Here is a 13,755-nt window from a genome sequence, read left to right as displayed (position 1 = left end):
ACTGAAATCAGTTGTCGGTCTATTTGAGAATCCCAATGATTAGGCATTTGGCACACCAGATTTAAGGTCTGTTGGAGTATTACTAGGTGTACCATTGAATATTTGGAAAGTCTTGCCAGTACAACCTCCAAATTCATAGACATGCAAAATTAACACATTAACCATCCAATGTTGTGTCTCCTGTGAACTTTGCTACCCGACCTTCGCATGCTGCAAAGAATATAACAGCAAGGGTCCTAGGACCTAACCCAGTGGTGCACCTCTAGTCACGGGCTTCCAGTCGCTGAAGTAACCCCCCACCAGCATCCTCTGTTCCGTTTATCAAACCGCCCTGAGTTTCATGGATCCTGGTCTCACGTGGGACCTTTCCTCAGGCCCGACTGAAACCCGTCTAGACTAGGTCAATGCAATGCCCTCATCAACATATTTAGTTGCCTCTTTGAAAAACTCAGGCTAATAAGACGGCATTCTGTGTAACAAAGCCGTGCTGATTATTGTTGACTAATCCCCACCTCGACAAGTGCAGGTTAATCCCGTTCCTCCGATATTTCCCGATCATTTTCCGACTGCTGTTATTAGGCCCAGCAGCCACTAATTACCTGGCTTATCTCTGCAGCGGCTTCCTCCGTCGCCTCCCAGCACAGTGACCTCACCTGTCCCTGGGGTTTACCCACCTTTGACCCCACAGAGACCTTTAACCCCAGCTCCTTGTTCTAGAATCTCCCTGTCCGCCTCTGCATTCTGGTCAGGGTGGGATCAGCTGCCCTGTGTTAGTGTGCACTGTCTATGGTTCTCGTTACCGCTCTAAGGCACAGATCTCCTTTATTCGGCTTGACTCTGCCTTCTGTGGATGGACGTGCCTGCACTTTTTTGGCCAACTTCCCAGCGCCCGGGGAACTGACAGATCTGCTGTTCTCTACACTTCTGACTCTCTGTCTCTGCAGATCAATCAGTCTGTCTGATGCAACATGCACTTCACAGAACAGTCCTGCATCAGGAGAATTGACAAAGAGTAACCAAGGTCAAAGTTTGGTTTAGTTTAGCGATACAGCGTGAAAACAGGCCCTTTGACCCACCAGGTCGGTGCCGACCAGAGATTCCCGCCCGCACACCAACACTATCCTACACACACTAGGGAAAATTTACAATTTTTACCGAAGCCTTTTAACCCACAGTCTTTTGAGTGTGGAAGGAAACCGGAGCACCCGGAGAAAACCCATGGGGAGAGCGTACAAACTCCTCACAGACAGCACCCGTGGTCAGGATTGAGCCAGGGTCTCTGGCGCTGTAAGGCTGCAACTATAACACTGTGCCACCGTGCCTACCCTGAGGTCAATGGTGCATGGAAAGTTGTACTTGGGGACCCAGCTTCCTCCCATGTGGCTGTGAAGGAGGGTGAAATGCAGCGACTCTCAGTGGGTGACAGGCTCTCGAACTTGGGACAGTGGAGCTGGAGAACGTGATAATAAACCACACCAATCCTGCTCTGCGGAACAAAAGCAACGGTTGCTTACCTGTGTCCCCCCCACCCCCGTTAGAGGAAGGATTTATTCCCCTTGGACCTAATGTAGTCAAGGACCATGCACACGACTGATGCCATCTCCTGCACGACACTCTCTCTCTCTCTCTGACTCTGGTGGAGGCCCTGAATGGTTTGGTTAATGATGAGATGCCATTCAGCAGGTTGGTTTTGTCCTCGCTTATCCTTGTTGAACGAGTTTAGTTTTACAGCCCATTGCATCGTTTTGCTGACCTGTGCCTTAGTGATGGTGGAATGGCATTCGGGTGTCGGGAGAGAGTCACGGGCTACCCAGTCTCTGCAGCAGAGGTTGAGATGGTTGTTACTGGCCCCGAGTGACCTCCAGGAAGTCGGCAGCATGGAGTGGGTTGCTTTGGTCCGTGTGGTCAGCTTGTGAGAGGGTCCGGTTTGTGTTGGTCAGTCTGTGAACACAATGGGTGGGTTGGGTGCATGGCTGTCAGAGTTAAACTCTCTCAGGCCGCAAAGTTAATTGTAGCAGAGGCTGGACAGAAGCACGTGTTTCTCCTGCAAGCAGACCCGGCTCATTTGTGGTGTATTTGTCAGGAGATGTGACAGCTAACCAAGCAGAGAATGCTTCCTGACACCAGACATTGCTGAGGGTTTATTACTCCGAGCTCACTTGTCATTGAAGAGTCTCGGCTCCAGTCAGACTGCTAGGCTGTCAGTATCTTCCTTGCTATCCATTCCCTTTGTCCAGTTTTCACACCTTACACTTCCTTATGCATGTATCTCCCTCTACCCTGACATCAGTCTGGTCTCGACCAGAAATGTCACCCATTCCTTCTCTCCTGAGAATGCAGAGATGCTGCCTGTCCCACTGAGTTACTCCAGCATTTTGTGTCTATTTTCGGTTTAAACCAGAATCTGCAGTTCCTTCCGACACAGCCAGTCTAACTGTCCAGTAGTTTGGTGCAAGCCGCTGTGTTTTAACCTGCTGTGCTTCTGCTCTCAGCCAGATAGGTGTGTCTTCTGAGGATGTTTGAGGCCGTGCTTTGATCCACTGAATCAAGATCAGGGAAGGTGGAATGAGCTCAACGGACTGAACGGCCTCAGATCCAGAGAGAGATGTGGGCAATGAGTTAATATTTAGCCATAGAAGAAAATAATGGGTCCATTGGCTCAACTTATCCCTGCGACCAAGATGCCCCACCTAAGTTATTCACATCTGCCCATGTATGGCACATATCCCTTCAAACCTTTCCGATCCATGTACTTGCCCATATGTCTTTTAACTGAAACCAATGGGCCACACACTGCAAAGTGTAGGAGGAGCAGTTTACTACTGATTATGGGTCAGCAAAAAGAAGCATATGTGTAAAACCCTGTGTACATCTGATAAATGGCTCCATGCTTCGCTGTTTCAGGACGATTTAGAACCAACAGTTCAATCTGTGAGCTTTTGATGTGTTATTAATATTGGTTAGGAGGCTCTTTGGCAGGTCTGATTGTCTGAGAAATCGCACTTCATTAGTCAGGCCGAGGGTTATTAACTGAAAAGAAAAGTCCCGACTTGAGATGTCGTCTATCCATGTCCTCCACATATGCTGCCTGACCTGCTGGGTTACTCCAGCACTTTGTTTTTAATGTTTACCTGAGCTAATCCATGCCAGACTCCAGACTGGTCACACTTGATTAACGATGCAGAAACTAGTCACAGTCTAGACCACCGTAGACTGTCGTCGTTCTAATGACTGTTGTTCTATTTCTGCAGGGCTGACCTTGGAATTGGTGACTATAAGGTAGGTGGACTGGAAACGGCCTCTCTCCCTGCTCAAGACGTTTATACTGAACCCACTGACCGATTGCATTTCCAGTGCCCTGTCGGCCATAGAGTCACTGCAGTGTCCGAGCCCAGGAGCACCGCCCCGCAGCTGGGGAGGAAAGTCCTGGTGAATTCCAGTGGTTGGGAAAGATCTACTGCCCTGGGTTTGCTCAGACGTTTCCTGTAGGGACAGTCTGCTGCCACGTGTACTAGGCAGCCTCGTGTTCCTGTATCCATGCTGGAAGTTAACATCCCACTGAGTGGAAAGGCCCTGATGTAAGCACTCACCGGTGATTAATCCTTCAGTGTGCGCTGCTGACCTCACGTGCACGCTCCCGGCCTCACGTGCACGCTCCTACTGTCACGTGTATACATGCTAATTAATAAACTGGGCAATTGTATGAACATCTCTTCCTTCATCAGCACCTGTATTACCTCCTTGCCAAAATCCAGTAGCTGCCCTGTGTTGCCCAAACCAATCACAAACAAATGGGACTGCCATTAAACCATGGTCAGAGTGATCCTAGCCCTGACATTCCCTTTGTCCCAGGCAAATGCCGGGCTCCTTTCCTTTTATCCTGAAATGCTGCCTGACTCACTGAGTTAGTCCAGCACTTTGTGACTATTTGTCGGGCAGCAATGTTATCCATGAACTAGGCTGCCTATACTCGATAAAAGCAAGTCCTCAGCTGTGCTGGAGATCAGTTTGAATTGAAGCCAGGTCTTGTGAATAATTCTGCTTATAATTATTACTCAAGTAATAAGTGAACTCAGCAGCAAATCTCCCGAGCCTGGCGAAGCTGCCAGCTTTGATTTAAAAACAATGTAGGTGTGAGCACTGGTGTGTAAAGTGGAGACAGGCTGAATAATTTGCAGTATTGAGCTGTCAGCAACTGTCTACCAGCCGGCAACAAAGCACCACCGATCTGTGAATTGAGCCAGAGCGAGGGCTCAGGGCATGGGGGTTAGTGTAGAGGACAAGAGGTGGGTGGCCGTGGCTGGACTGGGTGGCTGCAACAGCTTTGGAGCTGCTTCTGCTGCAGTAGTTGAGTGGTGAGATCCACATAGTGCAGGCGTGAAAAGTGTGTGTAGGCCGTAAATGTTTGCAGAATAGGAAGGAGAGTGAGCGATGGATGAATACCAGGGGTGTTTGGGACGTACTTTGGTGGTTGTTGGAGTTGGTACTGTTGCTATCTCTACCCACCATTGCCTGGGCGCAAAGCGGATGGGAAAACCCCTACAATGCTCATATGCACGCCAAACCTTCACGTGGCAGAGAGTCAGAGTCAATCACTCATTCTCCCCTTTTTGTCTCTGTGCACACTCACACAAACACACGCTCACGCGCGCATGAGCATGCACTCGCCCACGCACTCATACGGACACTCATGCATGCACGCAAGTTTCGCATGAGCAGGCACTCATTCATGCACACACGTGGTCACACGCACGAGCACTCACGCACAGACACGGACTCACACACACTCGCACTCGCTTTCACACACACACAAATACACTCGTACACGCTTGCAAGCCGAGTGCGTTGCAGGAATCTCGGGTTCTGACCTGGAGCTGGAATCCTGGTTGAGTTTCAATCAGACGTTACAGGGATCCGTCAGCTCAGCATAGAACAGTGATCAGACGTGGCACCTTCCTCGGGGCAGCGTGTGTCTGCATTGATCCCTTGGAGATGGCACATTTTATCTGGGGCACATTTCTGTGAACACAAACTTTTTCTCATGAGGCAGTGTGGGAGTTGCTTGTGTCACAATAGATGCAGGAGTAGGCCATTCGGCTCTTCGAACCAACACTGCCATTCAATGTGATCATGGCTGATCATCCACCATCAGTGCCCCGTTCCTGCCTTCTCCCCATATCCCTTAACTCCACTATCCCCAACTCCACTGTCACTGTTTGGTTTCTGCAGCAACTCCAGTTGTGAACGGAACTTCATTCAGCCCTGTCTCGTCCTTTCAGGTCACTCACGGCGGCAGCATCTGTCGACGTGCCCCAGCGCAGACATTGTCTCGTCAGAGCCCGTAAACCCCACTGCCCGGCGGTCTGTCGCCAACCGCTTGACCCTTGAGATGTCCTCTTAAGAGGTTCTTATTTGACATGATGTTGCTGCAAAACCTCCTCTCAGGACCTGTGATGGGGCATCATACTGTTGATACCTGGCCACTAATGGGATGCAGTAAGGGGGTTAGAAATTTGGGAAGGTGCGGCCCAGGTAGTCACCAGAGAATTCTTCCCCAGAGGCTCTTTGTCTGGCACAGTATTGGACTGCTGCGTTTTGGTGTTGTCTCATGTATCAGAATACAGTGAAAAGCTTTGTTTGTGTGCTAGTCAGGGAGAGCAGTTTGGGGACAGTATCGGGGGATATGGGGATAGTATCAAGGAGTGAACTGTATGGGGACAGAACCAGGGAGGGTACTGGAATGGGGACAGAGAAATGGAAAATTCACAGTATCTAATAACAGATCCCAGTAGCTAAACGTTTACCTGCTGCTGTTGTAACTGATATCTGCATGGTCTCACGGGCAAGTGGTGTAGGTTCTGAAATGAGGGCCTTTGACACCGAGGACCTCAGTCACAAGAGCTGGCCATTCAGCCTGTCTAACTCTTTCTGCCCCTGGCTTCCATGTTGATTTTCTTTTGTTTTTCTTTCAGCCGCTGCAAAAGAAATATGTCCGGGTGTCGGAGGAGGCGACAATCCGACACGTGGAAAAGTTTATCCGAAAGAAGCTGGAATTGGACCCCATGTATCAGGTAAGCTTCAAGTTGAACTGATTGGCAAGGGTCATTAGCTAAGCATGCAGATGGGAAGAGCCATCAGTGTGGGATTCTGTTTGAGGGGTAGGGAGTGTCTATTGAGCTTCAGTGTTGTGGGGCATCGGAGGCTTTGAGTCATTCCGTGATGGGCCAGAACAGCTTTTATTGAGGATAGACACAAAAAGCTGGAGTAACTAAGAGGGACAGGCAGCGTCTCTGGAGACGTTTTGGGTCAAGACCCTTCTTCGGACTAATCAGGGGAAAGGGAAACGAGAGATAAAAGACGATGATGTAGAAAGATAAAGAACAATGAGTGAAAGATATTCAAAAAACTAACGATGATAAAGGAAACAGGCCATTGTTAGCTGTTTGTTGGGTGAAAACGAGAAGCTGGTGTGACTTGGATGGGGGAAGGATGGAGAGAGAGGTTATGCCGGGGCTACTTAAAGTTTGCGAAATCAATATTCATACCACTGGGCTGTAAGCTGCCCAAGCGAAATATGAGATCCTGTTCCTCCAACTTGCGTTTAGCTCACTCTGACAATGGAGGAGACCTAGTACAGAAAGGTCAGTGTGGGAATGGGAAGGAGAATTAACGTGTTTAGCAATCGGGAGATCAGGTCAGCAAAACGATCGGCCAGTCTATGTTTGGTCTCGTTGATGTATAAGAGTCTACATCTTGAACAATGGATACAGTAGATTAGGTTAAAGGAGATGCAAGTGCAAGCCTTTATTGACTTGTCCACGAGAGTGGAAACAAGCTGTGGGATTCCCATACTGCTCTCAAATCCATTGACACTCCACCGATTTGACTGTCCGACTGAGGAGTTCATTAATTTTGGCTTTAACCCAATCATGGGGGGACTAGTCAGCAGTGTTCACTGTGGTGGGTGGGCTTCCATCATGTGGTTATGTGTTGGTCATTGTGGGTGTGTAGCAGTGCCACTCCTCTGGGGAGTCGGAGCATGATGCACCGCACTCCTGCCGAGTGCCGTGTTGGTAGCTTTGGTGAGTCAGGAGGAGGTGGGTCCCTGCTGCAGGATCCCAATCCTCAAGCCTGCTCTGTGGATCACTTGTTGTCCCTGGTGATGGGGATTCGGCAAAGGTAATGTCATCGAATGTCATGGGAAGCAATCAGGTGCTGTCTTGATGATGTTGCATGACGTTTACTTGCCACCTACTAGTCCGAGTGTCAAGAGTATTTAATTGTCATAAGAACTGGCAACTGAACAGTTAAAGTCTTACTTGTTGCACCTTGACAGGCCTATAAATGTAATCACAAACAGAGAAATAATGAAATAACTAGAATACTAAGTATCATCATAGTGCCAACACCAAAGTCCGTAGTGCAACTAAAGAGTCAAGAGTGTTTAATTGTTAATTGTCATATGTACTGACAACAGAACAGTGGAAGTCTTACTTGCAGCAGCTTAAGACACAATTCACAGAAGATCATAGTTGCTGAGGTTGGTGTTATGTGGTGTTCAAGAACCTGATGGTTGCTGGAAGAAGCTGTGCTTCAACCTGGAGGTTGTGGCTGCACTCAGGTACAGGTGTGGCTCCTCACACAGGTGCAGACCTGTTTCCTCGCGCAGGTGCAGGTGTGTTTCCTCGTGCAGGTACAGGTGTGGTTCCTCGTGCAGGTACAGGTGTGGTTCCTCACGCAGGTGCAGGCGTGGTTCCTCGTGCAGGTGCGGTTTCTCACTCAACCATTGTTTTGCATCAGGTACTGATGCTCATGGCAGAGTGAGGGATTTGCCAGACCCATAGTTGGTGGTAAACATTTCTGCCACTTAGGCCCCCCCCTGCCATCCTGTCGATGCCCAGCCTGAACTACTGTTTATGCTCGTAATGCATCTGTTCTTCTTCTTGCGTATGGCGTGCACAGCCTGAAGTTGTAGGACAATTTGTTCCATTTGATCTTATTTGATGGTGCACACCATTTGTCGAAACAGGGCGGACCACGTGAATTCAGATTCAACTTTATTGTCATTGTGCAGTGTACAGTACAGAGACAACAAAATGCAGAAGGTTGCAATCTCCCACCCCAGGCGTCTGTTGATTTACTGTATGCCATTCTGGGCACCCATTTGCAGGAAGGATGTAGAAAAGGGTCTTGCAAGGGCATGCACATGAATGTGGATGCTGAAGAGGGTCACCAGAATGATGACTGGATTGGAGGGTGTTAGCTGAAGGAGATGTTGGACAAACCTGGATTGTTTTCTCTTTGAAGGAAAACCTAATAGAAGTTTATAAAATCATGAGAGGCATAGGTAGGGTCGACAGTCAGAACCTTTTTTCCCAGGGTGGAACTGCCAAAGACGAGAGGGCACGGCTTTAAGGTAAGAGGGGGAATGTTGAAAGGAGATGTGCAGGGCAAGTTTTTAAACACAGATGGTGGTGAGTGCCTGGAACCCGCTACCAGGGATGGAGGTAGTTATGACAATAGTGCTTAAGTGGCTTTTTGATTGGCAAATGGATATGCAGGGAATGGAGGGATATGGATTATGTGTCGGTAAAGGGGATTAGTTTAATTTAACACGACGTTCATCACAGACATTGTGGTGTGCTATTCACATTGTGAGTACGTACTCCTCATATTCCATTAGGATAATGCTTGCCTCATCTGTGGCAGAGCTTACCAACTTGTTCTGATGTTTGTGAGCAATTTGCAGTATCACCTGGGAGTCATCCTGGTTTAATGCCTGTGCTGGGAATGGGCTGCCGGCCTGCCTTCTCTCCTTGAAACAGTGGGCAGGATGCTAGGGCCATGGGGAGTGCCAGTGGGTGGGAGAGGGCTCCATCCCTCTCACTCGCCTTCCCTGTCAGCTGAGAGAGCAGGTGGTGCTGCACTCCCTTGGTTACAGGAGTGTCTCTGACCCAGTCGAGAGCTGCTTCAGTCGGCATCATCTTCCACTGTAATTGAACAGGAGACAGTCGGATCCCCTGGGAAGTTGTGGGAGGAGGAGATGGCTGCCGAGAGCCTGAATGTGTGCAGAGGCTGGGCGTCGCAGACTTGCACAAAGCAATTGATATAAACATCAGGTTCTGCCCTCTGGGATGAATCTACTTGTTTGTGATTCTTCTGAGGGAAGGATGGTTGTTTTCAGGGTGTGAGGCGTCATATCTCCCTCCTTTACATTTATTTCATGCCTATTGTACACTCTTTTTAACTTCCCTCATTCTCACTTTGTTGTTTTCCTCGCACCTCACTCATCGCTTCCTTCATTTGAATTGAATTGAATCTGGGATTTATTATTTTATTCCCATTTCATTTTTTTCTTCTCTCTACTCTTGTAAAAAACATTTATTTATTTTTTAATTTTCCTCTCTCCCTGTCCCACTAACACTCTTCCTTGCCATGAACTCTCTCTCCCTGTCTCTCTCTCTCTTTCTTTCTCTCTTTCTCTCTCTCTCATTCTCTCTTTCTCCATGCCTTTCACTCTGTCTTGTTCTCTCTCCCCCTCTATCTCCCTCCCCCTCCCCCTCCCCCTCTCTCTGATTTTCTCATTATGCACTGCACCACTCATACTCTGGTTTATGCATCACGGTGCCTACGGTTGTTAGTTACTGGTTCCCCATTGATCTGCAGGTGGCCTTTGTAGCCCCTGCTGCAAATGTGAATGGGTTTTGTAATTAGCTTTCGATCTTTCCTGGTGATTGAGTGCTGCCTCATCTGGTGACCTTTGTTGTTTTGCAGTTAGCTGCACAAATCACACGTCTGAAGACTGCTTCGAGCCCCAGAGAGCCTGGCAGCCCCAAGTGAGATGGAGGCAAAGGGACCATACATGGGGAGCAGTTACAATTGCTTCAATTAATAGGATGACAGGAAGGGGCTCTGAGGTGTGACAGTGTCTGACAGGGAATGTCTGGTTGACAGTGAACTTGTACACCCGAGTCAGCCACACAGTGTCCTCGCCACCCCCTGACCTCCGCTGGTAACACCACATCTGCCAAACACTGTGGGAGGTTGCCCAGGCATCTTCCAAACCTAAACCAGATATTGTAGCATTCAACCTCCTAACAATCTTTAAACGAGTGAAAGTCATTGGGCTACACCCAGAGACCAGAAACTGCTGCCAATGCTCACCACTGCCCCCTGCTCCCACTCGTGCCTCTACCTCATCCACTTATTCCAATGTGTACTTGAATATTTGTTTGCACAACTTCAGTCTAACACCACTCTGCTGTTTTGCACTCGTATTTACAATTACTCTGTATGCACTGTTTACTCTTGTCAACTTCATGTGAATTTGGGATTCCATTCTGACTTGGTGCATGTATATGACAATGAACCGATCCGAATCTAATCTAACCATTTACCCATGAAGTGTATCTGGACTCATTCAGCTGCGACCACTGGAGTGAGGTCAGCGGGATCGGTCCCAACAACAAAGTAGCCTTTGAGCTGACTGGCACCCAGAGTGTGCAGACAACCTGCTAGTGAGAGAAGGGGAACACTACAGTGGATGAAACCAGGGTTAGAATGAAGGAAGGTGCTTGATAACGTCAGTGCAGGACTTTGCTGCAGGCATCCTTCACTTTCCCCCATCACTGGGGGATAGAAGCTGGAGTAAGAGGTCAGCTCTGGTCTTGCTCATCTGATAGAAACCCAAGCTGTTGCAGTATTAGCGGAGTGCCGCAACGTTAGTGTGGGTAGATCTTTGTAGGTTGGTTGAAGGGTTCTCCTGGTGCGGGATTGGAGAGGCGTTTTGATTTAAATATTTTTATTTGAATTTCACAGCAATTTGCATACATACAATGATAACAGACAGTGGCAGTCAAGGCATAATTGTGCAACAGTATGTAAGCGACCCTCAAAGCCCTTACCCTTACCCACCTTCAACCCACCCGAATCAGGTCGGAACCAAACGGGGACAAACAACACTCACATACATACACATCCACACAAATATGGTAAGATAAACGAAACAAAAAGTACTAAAAAAAAGGGGGGGTCACTAATAACAGTAACTAAGTAAGTAATTAAATAAATAAGTGTGGGGAGGGTTAAGGGGAGAGCAGCTGCAGTAGAGCAGAACAATGGTGGAGAGCACTCAGTCCTCTTCCGAGTCCGGGGCCAAGTTGAGAGAGTTAACAAGTTCCAAGAAAGGGTTCCATGTATCTAGGAATGTCTTGATAGAGCCTTTGAGAAAGAACCTAAGTTTTTCAAGCTTTAAATTATAAAGCACCTCCTTAATCCAGCGGGCGTGTGTCGGGGGACAGGTGAGCCTCCAGTTAAGCAAGATCAGTCTCCGGGCTAACAAGGTTGTAAAAGCTAGAACCCATTTCACCGCAACAGAGAGGTTGGTATTGGGAGGGGTACCGAAAATGGCTGACAGTGGGTTTGGAGGAATAGTCTGGCCGTAGGCTCTGCTTATCAAGTCGAAAGTCAAAACCCAAGCTGTTGCAGTATTAGCGGAGTGCCGCAACGTCAGTGTGGGTAGATCTTTGTAGGTTGGTTGAAGGGTTCTCCTGGTGTGGGATTGGAGAGGCGTTTTGAGATGGTGGGAGCTGTCCATTTCAGGGAGTTCACGTGGAGAATAATTTCTCTGGTTTCCCCCATGCATGTTGGGATGTATCTGCCTGTCCCGTGTGACTGGGACAGCCTCCCCTTCCCCCCCTCCCCATCATTGGGGTGGGCTGGACAGAAGCTGGAGACAGTGTAGAGGTCAGAACTGGCACTGCTCCACAGAGAGAAACCCAGGCTGTTGCAGTATCGAGCGAGTGCCACACTGTCAGAGTACCTTTCACCTGAGCCTGTTCTTTTTGGTTTCCATACATTGAGAAGTGTTTAACCAACGACAACGCTTTGTGTGACCAACAGGTGGACATCACCTGTGGGAACAAGATCCTCGAGCACCACCACACCCTGCGGCACATTCGACGGAGTGTCACCCACAGCAGCATCCGGGTGAGTGCTGGTCTGTACATCAGAGAGATTTACCTGCATGGGAATGATGGTAAAGGTATGAGTGGGGCTGTGTGTCCAGAACCAGTGTGAAGGGTGATTGTGGGTTTCTTTACAGTGAGTCAGTGGGGAAATTGATACAGGGTTTTGTACCACGGGGAGGTTTTATTTTTAGAGATACAGCACGGAAACAGCTCCTTTGGCCCAAAGAGTGTGCGCCGACCACCGATTCTCACACATTTACACTGCCCTACACACACTAGGGACGATTTATATTTATGCCAAGCCAATGAACCTACAATCCTGTGTGTCTTTCCACTGTGGGAGGAAACCAAAGACCTTGGAGAAAACCCATGCAGGTCATAGGGAGAACAAAGTCCGTACAGAGAAACACCCCTGGTCAGGATCAAACCCGGGTCTCTGGCGCTGGAAGGCAGTCGCTCTACCGCTCCACCACAGTGCCACCCAATGTTATGCAATGACTTGTTGCGTATAACAGTGACTTGTTGCAAGAGGTGGATAAGGCCCAGTAGTGACTGAGTGTGAATGTAGTGTTGGGATTGTGTACTCCATGGCAACAGTCTCCGGGATTGTGCCCATTGTGGGAATTCCGGAGGGTGAGGTACAAGTCTGTGAGCCTTGCGCAGTAGCAGAAGTGCATGCCCCAACATCGCAACCTCACAGTGCAGCATTTCATTCACTGCCGTAAAGAGGGAATTGAGTCCGGTCCCATCAGAGTTCAGTCTGCCCCAGTGATGAGACAGAGAGCCATGGGCTGCTACTGACCTGCGCAGAAAGCCGGGTACTGACTGGCTCTGCACGAGTGCCAACAGCATGCCAATATTGAGCAGGGTGATGCAAGGCCAAGAGATCAGATCAAAGCTCCACACTCATGGCACATTTAATTGTGAATGGTGATGGACAATTTAGTTCATTGTCACGAGTACCGAGGTACATCAGTTCATAAGTTCCAGCAGCAGAATGGCAATTCGCCCATCAAGTCTGCTCCGCAATTTAATCGTGGCTGATCTATCTTTCCTTCTCAACCCCATTCTCCTGCTTTTGCCCCATAACCCTTAATACTTAAGAATCTGTCAATCTCTGCCTTAAAAATATCATATAACCATATACCATATAACAATTACAGCACGGAAACAGGCCATCTCGACCCTTCTAGTCCGTGCCGAACACATAATCTTCCCTAGTCCCATATACCTGCGCTCAGACCATAACCCTCCATTCCCTTCCCATCCATATAACTATCCAATTTATTTTTAAATGATAAAAACGAACCTGCCTCCACCGCCTTCACTGGAAGCTCATTCCACACAGCTACCACTCTCTGAGTAAAGAAGTTCCCCCTCATGTTACCCCTAAGCTTCAGTCCCTTAATTCTCAAGTCATGTCCCCTTGTTTGAATCTTCCCTACTCTCAGTGGGAAAAGCTTTTCCACGTCAACTCTGTCTATCCCTCTCATCATTTTAAAAACCTCTATCAAGTCCCCCCTTAACCTTCTGCGCTCCAAAGAATAAAGCCCTAACTTGTTCAACCTTTGTTCAACCTTTCTCTGTAACAAGGTTAACCATCAATATCCATTGATTTGGCCTCCACAGCTGTCTGTGGCAATGAATTCCATAGATTCACCACCCTCTGACTAAAGAAAATTCTTCTTATCTTCTTTCTAAGAGTACGTCCTTTTATTCTGGGGCTTTGGCCTCTGGTCCTGGACTCTCTTACCAGTGGAAACATAATTTCCAAATTCACTCTATC

General features: G+C 48.4%; 1 protein-coding gene across 4 annotated transcripts in view; it reads left to right on the top strand.

Annotated features, from left to right (window-relative positions):
• pcgf6 (polycomb group ring finger 6) overlaps positions 1–13,755 on the top strand; it is a 39,735-nt gene that overhangs the window by 17,095 nt on the left and 8,885 nt on the right. Inside the window, exons 7-9 of one of the 4 annotated variants that reach the window (XM_055647156.1) lie at positions 3,252–3,279; positions 5,973–6,071; positions 11,902–12,043. In XM_055647156.1, the coding sequence (XP_055503131.1) occupies positions 3,252–3,279; positions 5,973–6,071; positions 11,902–12,043 (269 nt within the window). The remainder of the gene's footprint in view (positions 1–3,251; positions 3,280–5,972; positions 6,072–11,901; positions 12,044–13,755) is intronic. The other 3 variants (XM_055647158.1, XR_008724695.1, XM_055647157.1) reach the window with 3 other exon arrangements.

The sequence above is a fragment of the Leucoraja erinacea genome, chromosome 15, assembly GCF_028641065.1.
Source record: "Leucoraja erinacea ecotype New England chromosome 15, Leri_hhj_1, whole genome shotgun sequence".
Taxonomy (NCBI): Eukaryota; Metazoa; Chordata; class Chondrichthyes; order Rajiformes; family Rajidae; genus Leucoraja; species Leucoraja erinaceus.
This window is presented reverse-complemented; position numbering and strand designations above follow the sequence as displayed.